This window comes from Heliangelus exortis, chromosome 19 (genome assembly GCF_036169615.1).
Source record: "Heliangelus exortis chromosome 19, bHelExo1.hap1, whole genome shotgun sequence".
NCBI lineage: Eukaryota > Metazoa > Chordata > Aves > Apodiformes > Trochilidae > Heliangelus > Heliangelus exortis.
In genome coordinates, this window is record NC_092440.1 from 4,145,750 (window position 1) to 4,173,260 (window position 27,511).

At 41.1% G+C, this 27,511-nt stretch overlaps 3 protein-coding genes across 23 annotated transcripts in view; 2 read left to right on the forward strand and 1 right to left on the reverse strand.

Annotated features, from left to right (window-relative positions):
* The window catches only part of LOC139804942 (serotransferrin-2-like), a 36,191-nt gene extending 16,762 nt beyond the window's left edge, over positions 1–19,429 (forward strand). Inside the window, exons 19-20 of the transcript XR_011729610.1 lie at positions 6,706–6,815; positions 18,608–19,429. The gene's annotated coding sequence lies outside the window, so the exon portion shown is untranslated. The remainder of the gene's footprint in view (positions 1–6,705; positions 6,816–18,607) is intronic.
* PRR14L (proline rich 14 like) lies at positions 542–19,308 on the reverse strand. 2 transcript variants are annotated; one of them, XM_071762757.1, is made up of 9 exons: positions 18,856–19,308; positions 17,251–17,329; positions 16,058–16,123; positions 10,498–13,942; positions 7,098–7,166; positions 6,181–6,349; positions 5,780–5,886; positions 4,820–4,891; positions 542–4,161 (listed from the first exon to the last, which is right to left on the reverse strand). In XM_071762757.1, the coding sequence occupies exons 1-9, from the start codon at positions 19,306–19,308 to the stop codon at positions 3,885–3,887; spliced, it is 4,737 nt and encodes a 1,578-aa protein (XP_071618858.1). In that variant the 3' UTR covers positions 542–3,884. The 2 variants fall into 2 exon arrangements, with proteins under 2 accessions (XP_071618858.1, XP_071618857.1); XM_071762756.1 differs by having other exon boundaries at positions 17,203–17,329.
* A 1,614-nt stretch (positions 19,430–21,043) lies between the features above and the next one.
* DEPDC5 (DEP domain containing 5, GATOR1 subcomplex subunit) overlaps positions 21,044–27,511 on the forward strand; it is a 44,700-nt gene continuing 38,232 nt past the window's right edge. For 9 of the 20 annotated variants that reach the window (XM_071763371.1, XM_071763377.1, XM_071763380.1 and 6 more), the window contains exons 1-9: positions 21,044–21,211; positions 22,576–22,690; positions 23,390–23,477; positions 24,130–24,176; positions 24,649–24,734; positions 25,646–25,729; positions 26,391–26,440; positions 26,972–27,041; positions 27,372–27,450. In XM_071763371.1, coding sequence (XP_071619472.1) covers positions 22,633–22,690; positions 23,390–23,477; positions 24,130–24,176; positions 24,649–24,734; positions 25,646–25,729; positions 26,391–26,440; positions 26,972–27,041; positions 27,372–27,450 — 562 coding nt within the window. In that variant the 5' untranslated portion in view covers positions 21,044–21,211; positions 22,576–22,632. The remainder of the gene's footprint in view (positions 21,212–22,575; positions 22,691–23,389; positions 23,478–24,129; positions 24,177–24,648; positions 24,735–25,645; positions 25,730–26,390; positions 26,441–26,971; positions 27,042–27,371; positions 27,451–27,511) is intronic. The other 11 variants (XM_071763383.1, XM_071763372.1, XM_071763375.1 and 8 more) reach the window with 9 other exon arrangements.

Genomic DNA, 27,511 nt, shown 5'->3' on the forward strand with positions numbered 1-27,511 from the left:
TGGTGCTCACCTGCCATCTGCGGGCCCCACCTCACACTGCACTTCAGTCAGAGAAGAGAGTTTTATGAAATGCATCTGCCAGCTGAGTCTGGCCAAAAGCAGCATGCAGATGAATAGCAATGAAATGAAAATCTGGTAATACACAATATTTTATGGGTTGGAGGGGCAGGGCAATTGTTGTCTGCCATAGAAATTCCAGATGCTTAATAGGCCTTTTTTGGAGCTGCTGTGCTTCAGCTTCAGTTTCAAAGCATCAGGCTCCTGAACACAGCTTTGAACCTCTTGGTTCTGAACCTTGCAGGAACTGTGTGGCTCCTGCTCTTCCTACCTTAAAGAGATGTTAGGATCATGCTTAAAACCCCCAGGTCTGCTTGTGTTCCTGTTGAATTACAGCTATGGATGAAGGAACACTAGAACTGCTGCTCCCTGCCTTACTCACAGCCTACCCAGTTACTGAACAGTGTTCAGCTCCTTGGAGATCTGACCTCTTCCCCACATCTATGTAATATAGAAATTTATTGATACAAGCCTGAAGAAGGCCTTAAACAGAAAGGTTCTCAGAAAAATTTATTTCCATAAATTAAAAATACACACAAAAGAAACAGTAAAATTTTAGATTCACACAATATTGAACAAAAACAGAATGCCAAGAGCATGATGGAGGCTAATGGCACAAGTGTACAAGTTCTCATTGAGCTATTTGTTAACTTGATAGCATCAAAATGACTTTTAATCCACAGTTACCATTCATATTCTAGAAGAGCACCTGGAACATAACATACCAAAGGCCCACCTCAAAATCAAACACAATAAATGAGAACTGCTTGCAGAAAATCATATCCAGCAAGCAACAGAACTCAAAATGTATGCAATCACAAGGCCACCAGGCAAATGCTGTAATATACATTAGGTAGCCTTAGCTGCTCCAGTTGTAGCACGATGAAAATGAGCCTTTTTTTTTTTATTTTTAAAGTGATTTTTCTACCCCCCATTGACATCAAATTTAGCACAGAGCTGCCTGGCTCTGCAGAACTTACTACTACAAGACAGTATGTGACAAAAGCTTTGCAGTTCTTCTCAAGCTGCTCTAGTCATCATTCTCTGAGCTATTTGTACACTGACTTTCCATGGTATTAAAAAATACCTGACTGGAGTGGATTCACTCTGTGAAAAGGCAAGTGTACATATCCTTCAGCTAAGGAAGTATGCAAGACACCAAAAGATGCATACTCTGTACTTTTTTCTTTTAATTATCTTGGACAGAACAGCTTGGAGTGGCAATACTTAGCTTTTGGACAGTCATCACTCCCAGAGTACAAGCAGCAGCCACAAGGAACAAAGCTGTTATGCAAGAGCTGTAAATAGGAACAGAGGTGGGAAAGGAAAAAAGAAAAAGTGCACAAGCATGCGGGCAGAGGGAGGAGATGCTTTGTCTGGATTAATTTACATCTCTGTCCTACAAATACCAAACCAAACCAGAACAATGCTGCAGATTTGGGTTTCCACTAAGGTCTGGGACAAGCTAAGTAACTGTAAGGTTGTTTTGTAACTCCTCCAATTATTGTAACAAAACAGAATGGAGTGTTTTCTTTGCTGTCTCTGCTGCAGCTGCTGAAAAGAAAACTTAAGAAATGTTATTTCAAACAGAAACAGGACAGAGCAGGAAAGCAGACAAAAAAAACCCCACAACCCAAAGAAAAAATCCAACATATTTCATGTCTTGAAGCACATTAGAGATTCGAACTTTGCCTGGGCCCAAGTTTCCTCCCTCCCCACCCACATCCTTATTTTCTTAAGAGCTCCAGTAAGGTTACAGCTCAGTTGTCACAGCACTAGAAGCCTCCCATGTTAACTGAAGGGAAATGAATACCATGTAACAATCCCATTCTGTAGCATAAACCCATAAAAATATATATCTTACTCTTGCTACAGCTTCCAACCAGTCAATAAACTGGGCTGATAAACCAGTGTAGGGAAAGCCTCAAACATTTTTTAAAAGGCAGTCGACCTTTATTTTTTAGAGATTTCTTTTTATAAAAATACAGATCAATTAAAATATTCTACAGCAGCCAGACCTTGCTGCTGAAGTAGTATGTCAATCTGTTCAAAGTTTGCCTGCCTTGTTATTTTACCCTCAAAACCCAAACACCAGAACTTCAAGTGCACACTCCTCTCCTTCAGTATTCCTGATTAAAAAGATAATTAGTCTCCAAAACAAGTATGTAAACTTCTAGGAATCCCAGCACATAAGCTGGGAGAAAAACAAGCCCATATTGCATTTCTTTCAGGACTCGTGCACACACAGTGTAATAATCCTCTTCCATTTCTCTACTTTCAAAGCTCTGGAATTCAACAGATTGCTTGCTGATTTTTAGTTTTCTGTTCAGTCAGTAACAGAAGTGGCAGAGCAACAATGGTATTTTCAGTCCTGCATTTATTGGGACTGTGTTAAAAATACCCACCCACAAGATATTTCCTCGTTTTGAAGCTAAATAGAAACTCTATTACATGGGTAGGTAGCTCAGAAAGTGCAAGTTTCAAGTGAAAGAAAGAACAGACTAATTAAATTTGAGCATCCCAGCAATGACAGCTTTGCCTGAATAACTTCCATAGGCACAAAAGGGCAGAAATTACCTGAACTGCAGCTAGCATTCATTTTGAATTATGCTTCAAGTAAGTTTAACAGAAGTTATTCCAGAAGGGAGCTCTCTTCCCTCAAAAGGTATAGCTGAGAAATTGCCCAGTGCTGCACACCAGATAATTACAAATGGCCTTACATAACAGTAATTAAAGGAAATATTCCACATACTCTAAGACTTTGTACAACACTAGCTATTACTACAGTGCTGTACAGAGAATATCTAATTATAAACTACATGAACTGTAAATCTAAAATGGTAAAAAAAGCCCAAACTCTCACAATGAAAAATATTTTCTTCTTGGCATTAAAAACAAGTTGGTAACTTGAATGGAATTAACAGTTAGTCTCAAAGATTTTATTGGTGTTCCCTGCATGCAGGAGCTCATCTCAGTTAAATAAAAGCCTCTACTTACCTATCCTGCAGCTTAATATCCTCATGGGCTAATTACCATTTCCTCTGAAGAAGAGGTTAGCATCAGCCAAGGAGGAAAAAACTTCAACTATTTGGGAAAAATCAGTACTGGGCACAATTTTTTCTTAAAATATTACCTTTTTTGAGCTCAGCCACATTAAAATGTGTCCTCATGCAGCAAAATAAAGAAACATATACAAAGTGCAAGTTATTTAAAGTCTAGTCATGTGGGGCTTCTGCTGCTTGAAGCCAGGAAGGGCACAGGAACTCAGAAGGAATCTTCTAAGTAAACAGAAGGAAGAAACAATTGAAAGCAAATCCAGGCAGCTGCTTTTAATTACTAAAAAATTAGTGGTATATCAAGAATGTGCTTGCTAGAATTCATCTTTATCAAAAACCATATCTCTTCTGTCACGTTGTTGAAAATAGCCATTATAGGAACAACAGCAGACTCAAATGTGCAAATGATCTGGAGTACAGAGTTCTAGCATCACTGAAGGTGCACTACTTCCTCCTTTACACTCCTACTCTACCCCCAAAAGGTGTTTAAACATAATTAAACATTAGCAGTAATTTCCAGAGGTTGAGGAAGGAATGGTAAATTGTATGTGGCTGTGCTACACTCAAACAGGGACCTAGAAGCATCCCTCTAATAATATTTAAAAAAAAAAAACCATTAAAATAGCACCTTAAAGAGGGTCACAGCCAAAAACTGATCATCAGATATTAGAACAAAGTGGTAGAGTAATGTATGAAGAAGTCAGTAGATTTATCCCAACAGGACTAAAATAATAAGGAGATGATTGGACCATTTTTAGCTAAATGGCTCCCTCAGATGCTAGAGGCCTGCTCCTGCTCAGCCTCTTCTGCAAAAAAGGCTTCAAGGTCCATTAGCTTCTGACTCAGAAGAGCATCTAACTCTGCACTCTGTAGTGCAGCTTTTTTCCCTCGGGTGAAACTACCCACTGCCTTGACTTTGCCTCGTGCCTTCCTTTTCCGTGGAAGAGTGAAGTCCTGAAACTCTAGAATCCGCTTTCTCTTCTGCTGGCTGACAGAGATCAAGCACCCATTTTTCTCCTTGGGCTCCTCAAAGATTGTTTCCAAGCTCCTGGTAAGAGCAAAAAAATAGAACTCATGATTACTCAAGCAGCTGTTCCCAGGACAGGGAGAGAGATGGATTTCAGAACCCACGTAAACACATTTCTAACTTTTACGTTTTTACTGCCTCTCTGTGTCTCTTGTAATGCATCCTTATTGAAAGCTTCCACTTCCTACAACTGCACATTACTGCTGGCCAAATAATTTGTTATTGGTAAATAGACATTTGGGTTGAATCTCTTTTTATCTGTATTTCAGTTCAAAAGCACAATTCCAGCATCTTGACTGGGGAGAATAAATAGATATGAACATCAAAAAACATACAGTAGTCTTGATAATTGTGCTGTGCTTGATGACAGGAAATTATTTTTAGCATTTTAAAGAATATTTAGTTGCTTTTCAGTTTTGAAAAAGTACTGTACTTGGTTGCAGGCTGGAATGAAAGAATAGATTATAAAAATCCCAACAAAACCATACTTGAACAGCTGCAAATTCCTAGTTCATATTTCACTACTTTCTATCCAAACAGTAAAAGATACCATTGAGTTATCTTTCTCAACTATAAAATAGAGCAACTAAAAATCTCCTTAGCTTTTTATATCTTCCCTCTCTCCCTTCTTAACTAAGTCACACTTATCTTAGTTTTCTCATTAGGAAGCAGAACCAACCTGGCTGGAGGAGGGGACTTATAGTTCTTGTTTGTGTAAATTTCTTCTAAACTAAATTCTTTCTTCTTAAGCCTGGAAAATAATGAACAAATCAACCAAGAAAGAATTTCAAAACTACCTCTCTTTGCAACAAGCAGATTTACAAGGCACAGATCTGGTTTGCATTCTATGTCTAAATGCTTTAACTGGGGATAGGGAGGAATGAAAAATGAGGTTGTTAAGTACCTAATGTCATACAGTGTTTTTTATAAGGTCTGGAGCAAGACTTTGTTATAAATGATGATGCTCAAAAGGAGAGAAATCCCTTCACAGACCACTTTTGTTGTGGAAGCTAAGACTTACAGTTTAGGTTAACATTTCATCTCTTGAGATAATTTTAAATGTTAGTTACCAACACTTAATTAGCAAGCTGATCTCTGAAGAAACACAATCCTTTGTCAAAGCTGGTATTTCTGCTCAAGACAGAAGTGAACAAAATAGTAGATGACTGGAAAAACTTTATCAGTGCCAGGCACTGTGATTACCCACGTTTACACTGAACTCATTTTTTCCCTAAGATCACAGAACACAAACAAAGAAGGGACTGTTAAGGACTCCTGACATAATTTGCATCAACAGAACTTCTTAATAGATCACCACATTTCACTGTGCACTGTAGAATGACTTATTTTGATTTTTTATTATGAAATTTTCTTCCTTAGAAAAATCATTCCATTGCAGCTTAGTTTTTCACATTTTGCCTAAAACCCATTTGTACCCCATAGTCCTTTATTTATCCTTTCTCACTTGAAAAATGTTGTGTTCTTTCTTCAGCCTTTTATCCAGTCAATACAGCTGTGTTAATCTTATGAGTACATAATATTGGTGGTAAGAGAAGAATTTATTGAAATTATTACATTATTATGCAGAAAATATAAAAAAGAGAAGCTAGCATAAATCCCTTTAGAAGATACTGCTCACCTTTTTGGTTTGGGTAATCCCATTGGAGTAAGATTAGGGTCTGGCTTAGGAACAGTTTTTCTGATTCGGATCTGCGAGACTTTCTTTGGCCTCCTTTCTGTCTCAGTCTTAAGAAAGAAAAAAAGAAGAAAAAAACAAGTTAAAATGAAGGAAATTATGACCATGCTATTCAAGAGAATTCCCTTTTATGTTGAATATACGTTATCTATAGAAGAATAGAAGAAACATTCCTCCTTGTTTTGCCACCTCCTTTCTGCTTGAATAAAGCAGCAGCACAGAATAGGACCAGCAGCCCATTTTCTCTGCAGTTACTAGGTAATAACAGTTACTAGGTAATACTCAGCAGCAGCAGCTTCAAGTTCTGAGGAACCCAGAGTCTAAGGTATCTAAAATGAACTCACTTTTTTCAGTGCTGTGTCATCTTGGGATCTAAAACAGACTGGAACAGAAGCATCAGCTTCATCAAGGCCATGGACCTGGAGCTCAGATGCTGAAACCCTGGGGGGAGATGGTGATGGTTCTGGGAGTGAGCAAGGCTTTGGTAATGGAAAAGGGAATGAAGTTTCCAGGCTGTAGAAAGGAAAGGAACATAAGTAGATTAATACCAAATTTATGCTGCAACAGCATTTAATGCTCTCAGATGATGTATGAGCACAAAACCCAATGCAGTTCACAGAAACTGCCCAAATAAGTAGACACTTTCTCTGTGACATACATCCAGCCAAAAACTGCTGCAGCCTACATGGATACTGAAACAAACTAAAATGCCAGTGTATTTGAACATGTGATTTAAAACTCATACTTTTCCTTTCCACATAGTTAAACATTTACACCTCTGTTTAGTAACTACTGATAGAAAGTGATTTATCCTTTTCTGCCAGCAATTTTCCTTGACACAACTATTAATTTAATACTCTTGTTTACAGATGCATTTTAAAGATAGCTTTTATACCTGCCACCCCAACACTGCAAATGAACAGAAGGAAGCATCAGCACCTAACGTCCAGTTGCTCAGGCAGAAAGAACATGCATCCAAGTAAGGAAATAAACTTTTATAGTTTCAACTAATAATTTCATAAGAAGTGGCTGAAAGTAACAGAATTGTTCTGTGCAGTCAGAACATGGTGTTTGCATTAATGATGCTCCACACTTCTCCAGCACATGATCCAGTCAGTTTTCTGCACTAATGTTTTAATCAGAAAGCTATTCCTGTAATGAACTTTCAAAAGCTGAAAGCCAGAATGACACAAACAATGCCTTTCTGAGAAAACTTATGATCCCACTACTCAGAATAAATATCAAAGTCCAAGAGACTCACCATATCTCACGACCTGCAGTCTGTAGTGCTCCCACACACTGTACAGGCAAGTGCGGTAACATGGCATAGCTGGTTCACAGGAATAATGAAGAAAAAACAAACAAAAAAAGACAGATAAAAATTACATCTACACTTTAAAAAGATGAGGGAAAAATCATTAGGATAAACTAGGCTACAAGACAAAAAATGCCCATATCAAGAATGGTCATATCAAGAATGAGAATTAAAGACTAAAACGATACGAAGCCACATCTGCCATTTAGGCTCCTAAATTTCACTGCCAGCTTGTAAGACAAATACTTCTACTTGTACTTAAAAACAGTGGTGATGAGAAAAGGAAATAAAAGTACAGAAAGAAAGGGAGACAGTATAAGTCTGAAAGTTGTAATAATTTCTATGAAAGTCTATGTTCCTCATTCCACTTTTTTAAAATGAAAGTAAACAAAACCTTGAAGGATTTGGCTACTAAAAAAAAAAAAAAAAGTGCATAGGAACAACAGTAGCAAGTGAAAGCAAGGATTTCTTTAAGTTTAACTCCCTGTTGTCTCAAACTTCCACAGCTTTACTTGAATATTATTAACAGATTGGAATAACCAAAGGCCTTTCCAAAAGGGCTGGTTATTACCATTATTCTAAGGCATAAAAGTAAAAAAAAAGATCAATTGGGACAGCTTTTATTACATTAAACAGCAAATCCTGTACTGTTTTCCCAAGCAAACAGCTAAATGCACTTCACTGTTCTTAAGCAAAGAAGTTACAGCCAGACTGTAATGCTATGAAAGAAATGAGAATCAACCATTATGGCAACACAGATAAATCCACATTTATATATGGATGGAAATCAGAAAGGCACATTTCTTGTGTTTGTCAGTTATATGACAAATGAAACGTTTTGTTTCTCTCGGTGTTCCACTCACTATCTCAGCCTGCATCAATAGTGCATCAGAGTCCTCCATACTACAGGCAGAGCACACTGTTTTATGCACTAATAAAATTTAAAAAAAAATACAGGGAGAGAAAAAAGTAACCTGTAGAAATTTTAATCCAAATGAGCATTAATTAGAGAAAAGATTCCATTTAAAGAATGCTTTATTGCTGGCAGTGGAAGTGACAGAGGTAGATTTTTTAGGCAGGAGATCTACAGGAAATCTACCATTTCCTTGTTTTCCTGGTTATTAAAAAAACCTAACAATGAATAATTTGAAGATGACAAATGTGTTTCAGAAGAAAATGGCCTGCAGAGAACTTGGAGCCACTATTTAATCCTTATGGTTTTTAACTGTCTTAATCAAAACAGGCAAATATTTTTGTCATACAGAGACCTGAAAATGCTTTTATACTGCATCAAACATACTCCATGTCTTCTTGTGTTTATATCCCAAACTTTTATATCAGAGATGATTTTTGAGTTACACAACTTGGCGAGGTTAATGAATTATTTTTTGTTACTGTTCTTGCTAATACTTTTTCAAAAAGGAAATAAGTTCTTAAGAACAGGCTGTGAACCTTCAGCAAGACAAAATCTAAAATTGAGTTAAGTATTTAAAATTTTAGGTTTATGTTCTTTATGTTGTTCTATAGCCAAATCTTTAATATTACATTTTTGTTAAAGTGTTTTAGGAATAGAATTTACTTGCTGCACTTTAGGCTTCTGTAAACATTGTTTTCAACTCACTGCATGCTACAATAACTTCACTTCAAAAAAAAATCTGAGTAGAGCAGAGGCATTAAGGTTACCTCATTCAAGTACCTGTAAGGTATTTTAGACAAAAAACAAACTGAGCTTTAGACTTTTTAAACTCAGGGTTTTTTTTTTTCATTTGTATTTGATAGGTTAAGTGACAGGGTTTGATTTGACTTTTCCCCCTTTGTGATAAAGATCATTCATAGCAAAACATTTGGTTTTTAAATTACCCTTTATGTCAAGGAATTAAATCCTCTTATACTTTAGCTAAATGGATGTGCTGTAACAAGCTCCCCCTTAGGAGTCTGTAAGATTTAAGTATGGGAGGAAACACAAGAGCATAAGTCCCAGGGTAACATTACTGAGCACCACAATAAATTCACATACACAGAGGCACATTTTTAAAAGGTGCTTGTTCTATTTTTAAAGAATGGCAGCAATGTATTATTTTAAAGTTTAGTCCTCAAACTGTGGTTTACTGATACAATTACTTCCAGAGTATTAATCTGTGCACTAGAAAATTCAGCATGATATATTGGCTCTTCTGGAATGAAAAAGGATGTGGGCCCAATACAATGTGCTGTGAAGTTGTCTCTGTGCTATTATTGAACATCATTCTTTTACAGCAGGCAACTCCCAGAATGGAGCAGTCCTTTCATGAGCTCATTCACACCTTCAGTAGGCATTACAAGTTATATTAACAAATGATATACTGATTTTTTTAGCTATGTTATCCATGTATATAAAATGCAGCATTAGCTATCTGGAAAGATTTTTGGTTATCATGTCAAGCTATAAGACAAATTCAGCCATTCTCTGGAGACTGCCATATCAAAGAAAATAAATGATCAAATAAATGACTTTTCTGTAGAGCTCATGAGCCTATACTCCATCCAATAATCTCAAGACCATAAAATCAGGGACTGAATTGCTCCATGGCACTGAGGAATAAAGGGTAAAATCTTTGCTCAAGAGCATGCAAAATCGTGTAGCACAGCTACTAATCACCTCTTCTCTCATTCTGATTTTTAGTAAACAATTCTAAATGTCAATAGCAAAGTTAAATTAAAAAAGCAGAGTAGATTTCAGTCCTTTTCTCATTCATAAGGAGAATTGCACACATACAAAAATTCGTGACCAGCCTGAACTGGAACTACACTTGCCAACAATACATTGGACACATACTATCAAAAGGCACAACGTACATAAAGAGGTTTCACAGCATAGAACAGTCATGGAATACAATTAAAAATGTGACTGAATGCCACTCCCCACACCTTAGGATTCTTCCTAATCTGTTATTTTACAGTGGTTCCAAGTGGCACTTGTGGCTCAGACCTCTGAAAAAAACTTTCCTACCTCAGCAATCCAGTTGTTCTGCAGTCACTCTGAATAGACCTAACGAAGTAGCTCACCTTTCTGCATTATATATTCTGATGCATGGTGTGTATATTTTGAGGGAGAAGAAAATAGAGTTAGCCATTCTGCCAAAACAGGACAGCATTTAAAAAGCGAAGGCAAATATATTTAAACTCTAACAGACAGTTCCATAGGGAAGAATTTTCCAAGTTTAGCCATTTTTTAGCAGAATGTGTAGATCTGGAACAGGGGAAACTGACCCTCCAATGCAAGCTGCAATTACCCTCTCCCTCCCAGAAGGAAGCAAGTATTTACCCTATACATATTGCATCTCAGAAACAAGTTTATGGGTTTTACCTGTTCTCGATGCCCACACTTGGCTGCCACTTGCAGTGACTGGAATGGAGAGGAGTGATTTCAGAAGGACGGGCAGAAGGACCATGCTGACTCCATATGGAGAGTACCCTGCCCAATGAGTATGGTAATGAAGGGACGAGGTCACCTGATACAGAAGTTGGATACCTTGTCCCTTTCAAACCCTGTGCGAATTGGGATATAAATAGTCTCTGGACGGTAGGAATGTGACTGGTTAAGCTTCTTCTTCTCGTCCAAATCCTGTAACATCCAGGAGAAGAAAGTGCTAACACTGTGTGAAGGCCAAGCATGGAGCAGCCTCCTCTTCTTTCAGCTATGGCATTTCTTCCACGGTCAGGATGAAGGGCAACAGCCCCTTGGGTTGTTACAGAGAGAGAGGAATGCAGCTCATTATCTTGATCATCTTCCTTGAAAGCTGTTGTATCTAAACAGCTCTGAGACAGGAGGAAAGAGAAAGTCCACTCTGAAGGCGGCGTCTCCATCTCTCCCAGAACCGGTCCGAGATGCTGGGGTGTAATCCCTGTGAGGTCTGTCACAGGACTGGAGTCTAATTTTATGTGAAAATAAATTGGGAACACTGGGGTATCCAGGAAAGACATTGGAGGCTTGCAGCTCAAGTCTGAAAAAAGTATTTTGGTAGATTCTACAGGATAAAGTGCCAAAGGCCGAAAGCTGAACATCTTGGTGCACCAACTGTCAGCCCAGCGTGAGTGTAAGTTCCTGTTAATCCAAGAAAAGGCTTCTAATAGATTTTTAGCTATACGTTGGCTGTACCTCTCACCCACAGGAAGAATTTCAGAAGAATATGGCTGAGGTTTTAAGTTATGGATGCTTTTGGCAGGTGTCAGGAGTTTCCTAGCTATTGCAGACAGCTTGCTCAACAATGCTGGTTCTTTGGTACATTTTCTAAATTTCAAGCTGCTCAACCAACTGCACCTCTTGGCCTTCTGCCTTGGCATATGCACAGATTCCATGGCTGTTTCCGTTTCCATTGTTGGTGGTTTACATGAAGAGTACAAAGATTTGAGAAGTGTGTTTTCCTGCTTGGGGAACATTTCTGGAGAATTCTCAAAAAGAGATGTACTTTTAATTTTTTTGCTTTTTCTTGTAGTTTTTGGCTGATACGATGTGGGAACTTTTTTGCATGTCCTTCCAGGCTGTCTTTTTAATGGAAGAGGTCCTCTTAGTTTATTTGTAGTTCCAAAGGCACCAGGGATTCCATCATACCCTAAATTAAGGTTCAGGTTTTCCATTTCTGAATCCTGAGTCTTGAAAAACTGTGAATTAATAATATCTGTGGTAATCTTTGGCCTTTTGACTTCTTGTAAAGTGCTACATAGTGTATTTTCACTGCTTCTGACAACAAAATCATCCTCTGAAGGACCTTGACACTTATCTGTTGATATCACCAACTCATTCGAAGAGCTGGGCACAAGGTCAGAACTGTGCAACATGCTTGGTTGCAGTGGGATTTTTACTTTCTCTTGATATTTTGACTTCTGTTCTTGTTGTGCCTGGTCTGACAGATTTATCTTCTCATACTTTTTTTTTTGTTTAAGTAACTGACATTTCTCTATTTGATCAGATCTCTCTGCACCTAAAGCCTCATTTTCCTTGCAAACTGAGTGAGTTGGTTTAGTGTCTTGGCCTTCTGTAACCTCCTTTACATTATCTTTGCTCTGTGCATTTAATTTGTAAGGCACACATACTTCACTGCAAACCACACAGTTTGGGGATATTTCTTTGCAACTGTTTGATAGTGTACTTGGATGTGGGTGAAACGTGGGTGTTGTATTATACTGTGATTCTGGTGAAGTTTCTGCATCAGACACATCTTCACAGCCATGCACAGTTTCTGAAAGTAGGCTGGTACCTGCTGTGTTTGTGAGCTTTGTCTCATTTTTTCTTTCTTTTGAAAGATTATTTAGGTTAGATCCTGAGATTTCTTCCAAAACCTTTACATAATTCTCAGTATTGAGAGAGACTATTTTGCTACCAGACTCTTTGGAATCTTCTAACAAGGCCCCAGAACAATCTTCTCCATCACAAAAAGGATCTACGGGCAAGTTTTTTCTAGGGGCTACTTCTCTTCCCATCTTCTCTTCCCCATATGTATTCTTTAGCTCCTCTCCACAGTAAGTACTTTTTAGTGAGGTCACATCCATGTCTTTTACACTTAGCATCCTATGGCCCTCATCTCTCAGGCTTCCTTTGCTGCATGCACAAACTCTTGAGGTTTTTGCAGCATTCAGACACCTCGTTGCCTTTTCATTCCCCGCAGATGGCACCTCAGTATTGCTGGCTTCTCTCTTAACAGACATTGTTACAGAAATAGGTTTTGTCAGTGAAGACTCTTTGCTAGAAACTTTAGCTGAAGAGGAATCACAGTGATCTATTTGTGTATCCTCAGGTGATGTGCACAGCTGCTTCTTCTCAGGCAGAGAGATTCCCCAGTTCAGAGCTGATGCTTCTGAATCCCCCCGAGTCTCATTAGAAGATTCTTGGTTGTCAAACACTCTGAACTGGGATGTACTAACTCCCTTTTGAACATCTTTTTCTTTATGAGGCTCAAATGCTAAGTGCAGGCAAGAGCTATTTGAGACAGATTTTGTTCTCAGACTTTTGTTTTCTTTCTTTGAAAGCACATTCATATTTTCTGGCTTATAGGACAGACTCCCATGAATTGATGAGGAGGAGAGAAATCGGGCACTAACTGTATTTTCCTGGTTCTCCACCAACCATTTTGTCTTCAGTGAAGATTGCTGCATTTTGTTTCCTGCACATACTAGTTCTGCTTTCTCTTTTGCACATTTGATAAAGCAAGCATGCTGTGAGCAGTATGATTTATTATCAGAAAAACTTTCTCCACAAGTTCCTTTAGTTTCTTTTTCCAATTGGTTCTCATGTTCTTTTAGTTTGATTCTCTGCTCTCCAATTAGATCACTGACAAAGCCCACGTATCCTGACTGGTCTTCATTTCTTACATGACTTGGAGAGTCCAAATCCACTACATTCTCACTTAGAGTCCCTTGAAAACTGTCTTCTCTTGGATGTTTATGAACTAATGGAGTCAAGTTGTTACCTGGCTTTAACAGTTTCTCTTCACTTTGACTGGAGCCAAATGATATTTTGGTTCCTTCCACAGAAGTAGCCGCAGTTTGTAAGCCAGTGTGTGGTTGGTTGTTTAAACTTCCTAAGTGTTGCCTGTTTAATAGAACAGGCCCATCAAACTCACTCTGACATGCCAGACACTGATTTTCCATTGCTTGAAGGGCCTTGTCTGTTTGGCTCCCATGTTGTGTTGGAATATTGATGGTTTTGAGTAACGGCCGTGTCTCACAGGTTGAAGCACTGCACTTGGAGGGATCAGCTGCCACTGATGATGCTTCTTTCTTCTCATATGTGTCTAGTTCTCTCTTCTCTGGGCCTAAAGGAGAGTTGCAAAATCCAAAATTATGAACACAGTTTTTTCTACTCAAATATCTGACTACTAGTTGTTCACTAGTCTGATTTTTCTGATTGCCTTCAGAAGCCTTTGGAGAATCCAGAGTTTGTATTTTATCAAATTCGTCTGTCTGGAGAGCACACATCCCAATTTGTTCTTTTGCCTCATCTGTGCCACAAAGAATTTCACTGCCATTTATCCCATGGAGATCTGCACCTTTGTTGCCCCAGTCACCTTCACAAGCAAGAGATCCACATGCCAAAGGGAAGTCTGCTTCTGGAAAGATGATAACCTTTTTACTATCATATCCAGCTGAGGCTTCTCCTTCCAAATTACCATTTTCTTCAGTCTTCTTATCAACCTCACCATCAAAAGACTGTCTGCTTGGGAGAACATCATCTACACATGTACTCCCTGATAACACACAGGAAGTACTGGCAGCTGTACAATGGTCTCTTATACTCTGATTATAACAATTCCATGTATCACTATGTTCCTTTCCTAAATCGGTGACCACATTCTCTCTATTTCCCTCTGAAGATTTCACTTTATTTTGTGAAATTTTGCTTGTCATTCTAGTGTTTTCAAAAGTCCTGGAACTTACTGAAGACTTGAGTTCATCTTTATGAAGCACAACATCAGGAACTTGTTCCCTTGTAGTTCCAGAAGCACCAATTGATTCTTTTCCAGATAGATTATCCTGAGCCTTGTCCCTGCTTGAAACTTCATTAGCAGTACAAGGAGGACACTCAATAACATGAGGTTCTCTTGATTTTTGAGCAATGGGAGGTAGAGTTACATTTAGTGTATAAATCAAATTAGTTTCTTTGCCAGTGGACAAACTGTCATTACTGTTAGTTTCTGTAGCTTCAACTAAACTGCCAGACAACTTGTCTGATTTTGTGTTACTCTCAGACTCCTTTTCAAGCAGTTGTGCCTCAGGTGAGTTTTTTCCTTGCTTGGTACTAAGATCCAGACAGCTCTGGCTACTGGGAGGAGAACTTTTACTGCAGGTGTTATAAAAGCACGTGTCTGTCTGACCAGTTTCATGGGAAGCAATGCTGCTCGTTTCCATCAGACTACTTCCTTTCATATCATTCTTGCATAAATCACTGACAGGGAATTGCCCCTGGTCCTTTTTCAATTTATTACCCTCTGATGAGACTGTTTTAAAGTTTGCTTTTGAAAACTCCTCAGGGAACGAAGAAATGCAGCTAAAATCTGAAGAATGACAATGCTCAGAATTAGCACCCTCTTGAGCCTCAGGACAGCTACGAATGTCAGTGTTCTCTCCCACAGAAAATTTTCTCCAGACTTCAGCAGCCTCTTCAAGTTCAGAGCTGTTCAATTTACCTACACTAGCACTTACATCCCTTTGATCAGTTTTAGCAGTAGATAATCCTATGCTCCTTACCACTGAGATCTGCTCTACTGATACAGATGTGGAGGTTCCATTTTCTACAAACCCAGTTCCATGATCATGAGCCTGGCTTTTGATGTTTTGGGGAAGATACTTTTGGGGGGTTTCATTGATAATTCCATGGACTGCAGTACTATTGTTCCCTAGGGGCATATTTCTAAAGTCCAGATAACAGGTGTTTTCCAGAACTGAACATAAAACTTCAGAACTTTTTGTGAAGAGTGTTCTACAGCTTTCTACTGATGACAACCTATGAGGTTCATTACCTTTAGCTACAGGACCAGTACAGAAGTCATGGGCACTGTTTTCTTCAGCCTGCTGATCAGTTTGGCAATTAGCAACTGATGTACCAAATTCATTAAGAGGATTTTGACTGGGTAACTTTTCTTCTCTAGTTTCCAAAATAGATACAACATTACTCCCTGTCCTGGATGGCATGGCAGCATGGGCTTCCAGCACATATTCATTTTTTTCTTGTGGATGCTCTGTGGCTGATTCAACGTTTGTGACTTTCAAAGGCTCTAAAAAATCTAACATGCTGATTCCTGAAACTCCAGCTCTGGCCATGACTGTGCCTATGTCTGGGCATTCACTGCTCTCAGCTGGAAGAACTTCACTCATTCTGTCATTTCTGTATCCTGCTTTACTAAATTTCCTAGTCCCATCAGCCTTCATACCTTGTACTTCTTCAGTGAGCTTTCGCAGAGTTTCAGCTGTCACCTGAACATTTGATTGGTTTTCTTCTGCACAGGAAAAAATAAAGCAAATCAGAACCACATACTAAATTTGGAAGGCATGCAGCTTACTATGTTCCTTTTAGTATTGTACTCACTACTCAGTACAGTGTTGATTGCCAAAAGGTTTTAGAAGTGAGGACTGAGGCAAGCAATTCTAGCACAAGCTTTTCCAAGAAAAACCAAAGTACCCCACAGATGCAACACTTTTCAACACAGACATTCCTCAAGAGAAGCAGGCAGCCAAAGACCTGTTTTTTTTCAGACTTTCCTGATACAATGGAAATAGATGGAAATATGTAAATTAACACATATGAAGTCATGGCTTCATCACAAAGCTTATTTGCAACATCAAAGCTCAACATGGATGGGTACTTGATCTGTGGTACCCGAGAAATATGATTGTGCATTGAGTGGCCATTTCCATTTCTTCATCCTTGAAGGATTTTTTGTCAATAACTCATCCATAAGAACACAATCCATATCTTGCTCTATCCAAGTGATAACGATTATTAATAAACCTCTATGTAAAATCATAAAAGGCCTAATACAAATTATAGTTACTGTAAAATATTAATATTACATATTTAAATATCTTAAATATTAAACATATACAAAACAGTAGAAATTTTGGTTATGACAGCACAGAGGGAGAAGGAAAAAAATACTAGATGCAGACAAAATTACCAAAGAATCTGGATCTAGAAGACTAGAAATTATAATGAAATTAAGAATTAGTTTTGTTCTCTACCTTTAGATTCTGCACTTCCTTTTTTTAAAAAAAAAATCTACAAAATGAACAAGTCATACTTTTTCACATCTTTCCTGTAACTGCTTTCATATAATCCACAGCTTTGAAACAGAAGGAAATGTAAAACATCTGCTATTAATAACATCTCCTGCTTTGGGGCAAAAAAGTATTTGAATTAAATAACTAAAATGTCTTGTACATAAAAGGCCTTCAGAAAAGTATACGTGCTGTCAGGAAAAAGCAAAGGATTGAATCTCCATATTGTTCTAGCTATGGAAAGCAAAATACCTCAGCTACCCTACAACCACTCATCTGTTTTAGATCAACAAAAATTAACCTGGGAGAGAAGCAGGGTTAGATAGGGATGTACAACTAGAACATGCACCTGTGTTCTTCAGAGATCCCCCTGTTTCAGTGCAAAAAGTTCTCAGAGACTTCACCTCATGCTGCTTTAAGTGAGGGTCCTCCTGAAATAAGACAGAAGCATCAGTGGAGACTGGCAATTTCCTGGAATGCTTTGCATGTTTCAGGGATTGTATTTGCTTACTGAGGTTAGTTCTGAATGAGAAAACTATCAGGAAACCTCAGAACATCCCAGCCCTTGCACAGAGCAGCTTTGCATTGCAAGTGGTTCACACAAGAACTTCTCATTCCTTTTTCATCCTGTCAGTGACCATAACCTCACTATCAAATAATGATGCATCCAGAAGAGATTTGTATTTAGCAGCAACAATGTCTTGCAACACAAGCAGCTAAAATACAAGTGGCTTAAAATGCAAGTTGTTGCAATTTTGAATCAGGAGAGTAACCCAGTCTCCAAGGATGTCTCACATTCCCAAACATGCCTCTGATAAGATGCATACATCTTTATTAGATCTTTATTAGAACTTGCCTTCTACTACTCATTCCTTTGTCTCAAAAGCATAAACCCAGGAAGAGATCTGGGTCTATTTGCAAAAAAAAAACAAAACAAAAAACTCAAGTCAAATGAAAACAACCTCCCACAACCATATCTGTTTTATATGTGAATATTAGTCTTGGAATACACTAAATGACTACAGTGAATTTAATTAGTTTTAATTTCACAAACGTTCAAATAAATCAAACAGATGTAAAAATCCACAAAGTATTCTAATGTTAAGCACCATTCAGTAATTAGTGTAAAACACTAATTACTAACACACTAACCTGTGTGCTTTACCCAGGTATTTCCTGGCTGGAAGGTGTTCATTCACAATACTTTTTTTCTCCTCTATGTTTTCTTATGTGTGTGAAAACTATTTGCAAACTAAAGAAAACTGATCAAGAGAGTCACTAAAAATCTCAGTTTTAAAATAGTTTTGTAGCTCTTCAGTTTTTAACAGGCTATTGCTTGGCACATTATTATCACCAGTGTTTGCCAGAATTGGGGTGGGGGAAGTGCCATTACCATGCAAGTCTTGTTTTGAAAGAGGCAACTGACACAGATTGCCTCTCTAGTTACAAAGAATAATTCTTAAAATGAAGAATAATCTATTTTTAGATGGAATTTTTATTTTTAGATTAAAACCTGAAATACCTATCCAGAGCCCCCCATAGCAATATAAGAGTATTACCAGACTGAAATAGCTATTACTTAGTGATTAGTACCTTGACTGGGGGTGATGGTACCAGTAGAATACACTGCACCCACAAAACATAGGTACTGGCTAAGGAGCTTTTTAATCTGGTTTTGTTCTCCTTTTTAGTCTCCAAACAAACAGATTTGTTACATACCTGCCTTACACCATGCTGACAGGATTTGAAAGAATGAAAAGCTTGATATTTTAAAATCCTGCTGGTCTACTGAAGCACAGTCTAATTTTTTTCACCAAATACATGATAATCCAAATAACAACACAGATGCCAGAAAACACAAATAAGAAACAGGACATGGATAAAGCTCTCTGCCTAATCACTCTAAGCCTAAATTCAAAATATCATGCAAGGATAAACTTTTGCATGTGCTTACTTGTTTTGACCAACTTTCCCTCGAAGTTAAAGCACAGCATTCAGCAGGATACTCCTCAGCACCTTGTGCCTCCTTGTCTCTTTTCTGGTATCCATCAACAGAACAGCCAAGTCGCCTGAAGTTTCTTTTCTTGTTTTTTTCATCCTTTTCAAGGTCTCCAAGGTCTTCAACGAGGGATTCTGCTGGCCCACGAGAAAACACCTTGCCCATATCACCCAACTCCTCTGTCTTCTGGCATAAGTTTTCTGCTCCAGAAGTCCCTCGATGTCTGGCTGACAGACTGTCACTGTGTGCCAGCACAGGTGTGGATACATCAGATTTGGCATCTAACCCCCCTGTAGGCTCTGATACAGCCATAAGTTCAGTGGAGATACTACCTGGCAGTCCAGTGTACAACTCAATTACATCAGAGGCAGAAGAATCAAGGGGAGATTCCACCCCAGATGATAGCATCAGGGCAGCTGAAGATTGGTTGTCCTAAGTTTTCTCACCTTTTCCTTAAAAATACAAGCAATGTTAAATCAACATATGTAGGAGCAAGCACTAAATTAAAAGGAAAAGCTTCATTCTTCAAGATTCAAGCATGTATGCATAAGAAACTTCCAAGTAATTGTTAGAGAAAGGAACTAAGAAATGTTTGAGTAGCTAAGCAAATGTGTCACTAACAAAGAAAATACAAATAGATATTCCCAATCTTTATTTTCACATCTAGACATCTCATTGTCTAGAATACACCCTCACCTGCAACACCTGAAAAAAAGACTATAAAGCAAATCACTGGGCCTTGCATTGTATGTCCTACTCCTTAGCTAAAACTAAAGCATCCTTTGTTTCCTGTGATTTTCTAAAGTTTCTAATATCTAGGAAAAAAACCCGACTTTTCTTCACGTATTTTCTGCCTCGAAAGAACTTTCTGAGCCACCATCCACTGTACCTCATGGCTTGGCTCACATAAACTCCTGCCACGCTGCACATGGGCTGCACGGTGCCACCGAGCCCCGGGACCGGGATCCTCTCCAGCCCGGAACCCTACAGAGTCCCGGCAGCAGCACGGTGGGAGCCGTGGACCCACACAGCACGCTGAGCCCACACATCACGAAAATCCCGACGTGAAACCGCCACGATCGGATGGTTCCCGAAGAGCCCCGGTCAGAGGACGGGGCTGAGGCGGGTTCCCCAGCAGCATCGGGGTACCGACAGGGCTCACCGGACGGGCGCTCCGCTCCCCGCTCCTTCACCAAAAACCACCTGTGAAGAAACCGGCATCACCTGAACCGGCCCAGTGGGAGCACCGGAGAACTGTGACTGTCTACAGGAAGCGATCGCCTCTCCGGTGACACCGACAGTGCGGGCGGCGGTGCGGGCCGCCCCGGGGAGAGTGCCGGCAGGGCCGGGACCGCTCCTTTGTTCGAAGCGCGGCGGCAGCGCGGACAGACCCGACCCGGGTCCTTCTTACAAGGAAGGCAGCAGCCCCCGCATCCACTCGGATCCCGGCGGCCCGACCGGAGGAGAGATCCGCTACGCCCGTCCGCGGTGGTCTGCCCGCTCCCCGAGACAGCGCACCGGAGGAGACCGCCACACCCGGTACTTATGCAACCGCCGGTACTGGCAGAGAGCGGGCTCAGCCCCGCACAGCCCCCGCCGCGCCCGGGCAGAGTAGGGCCGACTCCCTGCCAGCAGCCCCTCGCCCCCAGCCGCGCCAGGAGCGCCGCTGCCCACTCAGGAGTGGCGGAAGAGGCGGGTCCGCTCCGGAGACTCCTCCACCCTCCCCCGCAAAGCCCCCGCGTCGCCCCCCAGGCTCCGCTCCCATTACCTCGGCGGCAGCGGCCGCCTTCCCCGCGCCTGCCCCGCTCCTGGCTCGCCCCGCCGCTCCTGCTCGCCCCGCCGCGCCGCTCGCCCGCCCCCTTCCCGCTCACATCACTTCCTCATCCGGGACCGAGCGCCGCTCCTGCTCGCGGGCCTCGGGTCGAGCCCCGTGGCTGTTGCTATGGCTCCACCCCGCAAACGGACGCTCGGCCCCGCCCCCAAACAGACCCCGCCCCAAACAGACCCCGCCCCAAACAGACCCCGCCCCCAAGCAGACCCCCGCCCCAAACAGACCCCCACCCCAAACAGACCCCGCCCACAACAGACCCCGCCCACAACAGACCCCGCCCCCAAACAGACCCCGCCCCCCGAACAGACCCCGCCCGCCGAGGGGGTGCCCGGACCGCTCCTCTCCCCCTGTGTCTTGCTGGTCGGTGTCATGTGACGCGCGCGTGTTGTCCCGGTGGCCCCGGATGCGGAAGTGTCGAGCGCTGCCCGTGCGGCCGAGGCGGGACGGTGCTGCAGCTGCCGGGGGACACGGGACCGGCAGGTCAGGGCTTCGGACTCGCCCCGCGGCTGTGGGAAGGGATTGGGATGGGCTTAGGGTGGCTGCGAGAAGGCTCGTCCTGGCTGCGGGTCTGGCTCGTCCCGCGTCGGCCGGTGAAGTGCCCGGAGCCTTAAGGCGTCCCGGGCTCCCTCCGCTCCCCGGGGCTCCGCGGTGCCCCCCGCTCCCTTTCCGTCCTTCCCTTGGGAGGTCCGGGCCGCCGCGCTGCTCGCTCTAGGCTGCAGTTTCCTGGAGGGTAGCGAGCCCCGCCAGTCCCCGCTGCTGCCAGACCGCCCCGGCAGCTGCACCGGGGGAGAATCCCGGGTGTCCTGGTGTGTGCTGCTCCCCCGACCTCTGTAAGCTTGCAGCGGGGGAACCGCGGACCTTCCCATCCCAACGGGAGTGAGAGCTGGCGGTGAATGCCTCGGGTTTACCCGCTCTCCCTCTCACCGTGCGGGCTGTTTCGGTGCTGGCCCCGCCGACACACGGTGCAGCCGCGGGGCTGTTGCTGCCAGGCTCCCGTTCCAAGCTCGAAGGTTTTAAAGTGTTGACTTTAACAAACTCCGGATGTTCCGGTTTTTTTCCCATCGTACTTTTGTAGCTCGGTTATTCGGTTGTTTTTCTGCAAAGCACATCTGCAAGCTCAGTGCCGCAGTCCGGGGTGAAAGGCTTTCCCTTTCCTTTGATTGGAGTGCAGATGTAAGCAGAAGAGCATATAAAACTTCATAGTTTTATGAAGAAAACTTTATTCCTACTGAAAACGTCCAGTTTAAATGTACTTCTAAAAGAAGTAAGTTGTAAAAGCAAAGGTTCTCCCTTGAAATATGCTTTATTTTATAGGAAAATGTAAGGGAGAAAAAATGCCGTGGCTGAAGCAGTTAAAGCAGTTAAAACCAGTGCGTCCAACTTAAAGGTTTGCTTGGCCTTTAATGTCTGTAACGCTGCCCTCTGGGGGACTGGGGTGAAATCGTCCGGTTGTGCATTGTAGCATCTTGGAAAGGACTGGAAGAAGTGTGGGAGAGAGGGAATGACAGAACCGACAGCGGGCAGAAGTCTGGGTATTCATTTTAGTGCATTTAACACAAGGTTCAGAGTTTATCTGTCTCTCCTTTTCCTGCCATCCCTATTCTCTTTTTGCAGAAATAAAAAAGATACAATTTTAGCGAGTAGAACTGCCTCTGCCAGGGGTGCTGGTACTGGAGGTTTTTACTAAACTTTTAGCCTGACATTTGTTAAACTTAGTAACATGCCCGCCTTGCAGGGGGGGCATTCTTGGCTGTGTGGTGTTACAATGTCCTTTGTTTATACACAGAGTATAAAGAATGTTTTTGTAACAATGTGATCTGTGTTTGCCTTCATTTCCATCTTAGCTGTGCAAGATGTCTTCAACAATTTTTACTCAGAGCAACTAAGAACTGGAATTCAAGATGAGAACCAACAAGGTCTACAAGCTTGTCATACATAAGAAGGGTTTTGGAGGCAGTGGTCAGTATCTCCTGGTTCATAACAGTGAGCCCTGCATGTTCTTTCTTATTTCAAAGCAATGACCTGTTTTTTTTTAACAAAACAGTGAACAAAAATCTTGGATGTAACAAGTAGTATTTTCAGGCAGAGTTTGGAGTAGCTGATAGTGTTGTTTAATAGCAAGATAGAGCAGAGTAAAATTGTATTTTTTCAGAATGGAATGAGAGGAAACCTATAAAGCAAAATGGCTTTATTCTACACTTTCTCTTTTGTTGTGGTATTCTTGTTGTAACTTCGTATTTCAGTCACTCTTGTGACAGACCAATTAATGGCTTTCCCCTGTGTGTAGATGTGTCTAGGAAGAAAATGTTATTTATTTGATTTCTCCCTACCTCTAACTTCAAATCATAGCACTCTAATATATCTTGTTAATATCTTATAGCTCTCTGCTTCCTTGCTGATGCTTTTTATATGAAAAATAGAGGATTCTGCTTGCCTGATTTAGGGTGCTCTTTTGCTCTAGAAGATTCTGTGGCTTGAAAGGAAAGAGTGGCCAGGCTGAGGTGGCTGGATCAGGGCACTGTCATGGGAGTGCAGCTCACTGCTGATGTGTTAATCTGGGGCTTGTGCATTTGTGCAGAGTGAACTTCTGCATGCAAGCACCTCTGTTTAGCATGGATCTGTTCATTGCAGTTTTCCTTGTTAATTCATGTCTTGTAGATGATGAACTGGTGGTGAATCCTAAAGTATTTCTTCAAATCAAGCTGGGAGATGTTGTGGAAATTGCACATCCCAATGATGAATACAGGTGAGTCCTCTTTTTGCTGACATCAGTCAGGTGTGGTTAAAGCACTGAAAGAGTGTGATGCTCACATGGAGCAGCTTCTAGAGTGAGAGGCTCTTAAGGCTGATATAATTTTGCTTCAGAATGCTGCCACAGCTCTTTTCTGCCTGAAGAAAAGTAAGCAGGAGCTCTTCCTTAGGGCTTATGGGATTCTTAGTGTGTGGCTTTTGTTTGTTGACCTTTCACAGGGCAAGTAGCCCCTGAAGGTCTATGTGTCTTTATCCTCTTCACAAAGCTGCTGTTAGCTAATGATTATTTTTCCATCCTAGAGTATATCCTAGGCAATGTTAAAACTTCCTGTTATGCTATAAAAAAACCATAAAAATTCTTCTACGAAGCTCTGCATCCTGTAGCCTGTATCTGAAAAGAAACAGGATACTTGTTTCAGGTTCTGAGAATTTCCTGTGGGACTTACTTTCTCAATTAGAGTATGATCATTACCTCAAGAGTACCTTATAATACATATAAAGAACAAGACAAGGTGACAAACAGAGAGGATCTAGGAAATACTAATGTTTCTCTTTAGCTTTTAATGATGTGATTTTAATAATGTGATTTACCAGAGTAAACTGTTGGTATCTCAACTGAACTACCTTTTTTCTTTTTTGTGTGTTAGTCCCCTGCTTCTACAAGTGAAGTCACTTAAGGAAGACTTGCAGAAAGGTAAAACTCTAGACTCAGAATATGCATACTAAAATCAGAGACAAATATTATATGATTGGGCTGTCCCCATGGTTGACAAATGTACATATTTTAACTTTGTAAGAAAATCAATGCTTTGTCTACTTAAGAATGGAAAGATTATAGTTTTGTTAGAAAATGGATAGCTAATTTTAATTCTGCCTTTGTTTTAAACAAAATTGGCTTCTTAACCTTGATATTATTTTATTTTTTGAATTATTTCTGCATTCTCTGAATAGCTCTGACTCTTTTTTCCTTCAGGAGTTAATTCAGCCTAGAAGTTGAGTTTATTTCACCTGCTTTGATTTTAATGGCTCTTTAATTAGGCCATAGCTGAAAGAAGCTGTTGTCTTTTGCTGAGGCCCTAAGTGTTTCATTACAATCTCACTGTATTGTTTATACACTTGAACCCTTTTGTTTTCTTCTCTGTTGTCCTCTCTCATTTTTGTGGCAGAAACTATAAGTGTGGATCAGACGGTTGCACAAGTGTTCCGACTGCGGCCCTACCAGGATGTCCATGTCAATGTTGTTGACCCAAAGGTGTGTGTGATTTTGTAGCTTTTTTCCATCTGTCCCTTTGCTTTACTCAAATCAGAATCCTGTGAATTTCTATTTACAGTAGTATTGGAAAACATTTCTTCTTTTATTGAAAGCTATTTAGCCATCTTTCCTCAGAAAATGAGGCCTAGGCAATTGAGCAATTTTTTTGTGTCTTTCTTCTTTCCCTACCACCCCTGTTCTCTTTTTGCAGTCTATGGACAAGCTTCAGCACAGCTTGGTAGAAATTTCTAAATTTCAAATATAGTTTTAAGTTCCAGAAATTCAGGATAACCAAGCACTGCTTAACCCGCAGTGCAATCTGTTTTTCTTCCTTTCCCTGTTCCTTTCCCTGTTCCGTTCCCTGTTCCTTTCCCTGTTCCGTTCCCTGTTCCTTTCCCTGTTCCTTTCCCTGTTCCTTTCCCTGTTCCTTTCCCTGTTCCTTTCCCTGTCCCTTTCCCTGTCCCTTTCCCTGTCCCTTTCCCTGTCCCTTTCCCTGTCCCTTTCCCTGTCCCTTTCCCTGTCCCTTTCCCTGTCCCTTTCCCTGTCCCTTTCCCTGTCCCTTTCCCTGTCCCTTTCCCTGTCCCTTTCCCTGTCCCTTTCCCTGTCCCTTTCCCTGTCCCTTTCCCTGTCCCTTTCCCTGTCCCTTTCCCTGTCCCTTTCCCTGTCCCTTTCCCTGTCCCTTTCCCTGTCCCTTTCCCTGTCCCTTTCCCTGTCCCTTTCCCTGTCCCTTCCCCTGTCCCTTTCCCTGTCCCTTCCCCTGTCCCTTCCCCTGTCCCTTCCCCTGTCCCTTCCCCTGTCCCTTCCCCTGTCCCTTCCCCTGTCCCTTCCCCTGTCCCTTCCCCTGTCCCTTCCCCTGTCCCTTCCCCTGTCCCTTCCCCTGTCCCTTTCACTGTTTTTCTTCCTTTTCTCAGGAGGTGACATTGGACTTGGTGGAGCTGACTTTTAAAGATCAGTATATTGGGCGTGGGGATATGTGGCGACTGAAGAAGAGTTTGGTAAGGCCTCTACTGTCATCATGTGATGGCTGGAGGGGGTTACAATGCTTTTTCTTTGCTTGCTCAAAAGGAAAAAAGCATTTTACAAAATAGAGAAACTGAGAGTAAGACCAGTGTCAGCAGTTGTTGAGCATTTATGCCATCAGTGGTACATCACAGCTGGGGAAATTAATGTAAAAGTGTTGCAAAAAGGAGTCCCCTCATTTCCAACTCCATTGCACTCATGTTAATTACTGCCTTGGGCACTGAAAGTGCTGTTTAGAGGTTTTATCTTATGTTTGGAATTATAGTTATTTATTATCTTTGGAAAGGAATTGAATCCAAATGTTTTTCAAATAGAAGTGTGCTAAAGTATCTCCTCTTCAATGGAATGTATAATAAGCAACTACTCAAATTTCTTTGTTTCTGCATCTCTAAAGTACAGTCTTTGGCTCTTGTAAGGGCAGGAAGTTAGACAAATTAACCTAATAAAAGTTCTTATGTTTTTCCCTAGTCTATTGCAGAGGTTCTATAGCCTGCTATATCAGTAGTGAATGTGCTTAGTAGTGTTTATGATTTTATGGCAGAAGTCAAATGTTTGAGCATGAATGTTTTATTTTAGAATTGGTCTGCTTGCTCAGAGCCTGTTGTTCTTTTAACAACTGCAACTGTTCTTTCTTAGGTCAGCACATGTGCATATGTCACCCAAAAAGTTGAATTTGCAGGTATCAGGTCAGTACCTCCTCTGAGTGCTTACTGTTACTTATGGCTTTAGATTAATTAATCCAGGGTATCCAGCTTGAGAATCTTTGAAAAATCCTTAATGTTTTACTGCTCTCCAACTCTTCCACAGATTTCTGTCTGAACCGTGGGGTGAGGGAAGGCTTCTGTTCAATATGGGGTAGAAGAATGTAATGTTAGGACAGCCAGGCACAGTTGTTACCTCTGAATGCCAAATAATTTTCCTTTTACCTCTTATAATATTTTCCCACCCTTTCCAAAATGTATTTAGTTCAGATGAAGGTTACCCCACTTGCTTTTGGGGTGACAAAGGGACAAGGGAAAATGAGCAGATGCAGAGGGAAACAGCTATTTGATATCTTTTGGATTAAAGATCATATTTTAACCAAATAAACTTCCACTCTGTATTCAGTCATCCTTCAGTTTAGATTTTTGGTGCATCTCTTTGTTTGCTCAAGTATTGATTCTATATTCTTTCTATCCATGTGGGTTGTCAGATATTCTGCACTTTTTTTCTTACAGGGCACAGGCAGGTGAACTGTGGGTTAAGAGTGAGAAAGTCACTTGTGGATACATAAGTGAGGACACCCGGGTAAGATTTCAGGGAGCAGGGGAAGGGAAGTTTTTCCCTTCCTCTTCTTGCTGCTTTTCTTATATTTCTATGCTGCTTGCAGAGGTGTATGAATCACTTTAATTTACTGTCTTGGAAGGTTTAGAATGACAATGAATTCAGGAGAATGATGAGTGAACTTCAGCTCTTCTGTGTTACCAGCAGTAGGGAGCTGAAATGGCAGCTCACTAGGAGGGGAAAATTCCCTCTGCAATAATGCACACACCAATTGCTCTTTATAACTCAAGTTGCTCTTTATCCAGCTTCTGCATTTGGCCCTTGTTTTAAATAAGACCTTTTGTGCCTTTGCAGGTGGTCTTCCGCTCCACTTCTGCCATGGTTTATATCTTCATCCAGATGAGCTGTGAAATGTGGGATTTTGATATTTATGGTATGTAGGTAACTGCCTTGCCTGATTGTGGATGTGGAGCTATTCTTTCTGCCCCTACTAG

Coding starts and splice junctions, on each gene's coding strand:
- PRR14L (XM_071762756.1), bottom strand. CDS start 19,308: ATGCTATCATCTGGGGTGGAATCTCCCCTTGATTCTTCTGCCTCTGAT. Junction 13,943..16,057: donor GCTCACTGAAGAAGTACAAG/GTATGAAGGCTG, acceptor ACTCTCCTTTAG/GCCCAGAGAAGAGAGAACTA. Junction 4,892..5,779: donor GGATTACCCAAACCAAAAAG/GTGAGCAGTATC, acceptor ATTATTTTCCAG/GCTTAAGAAGAAAGAATTTA.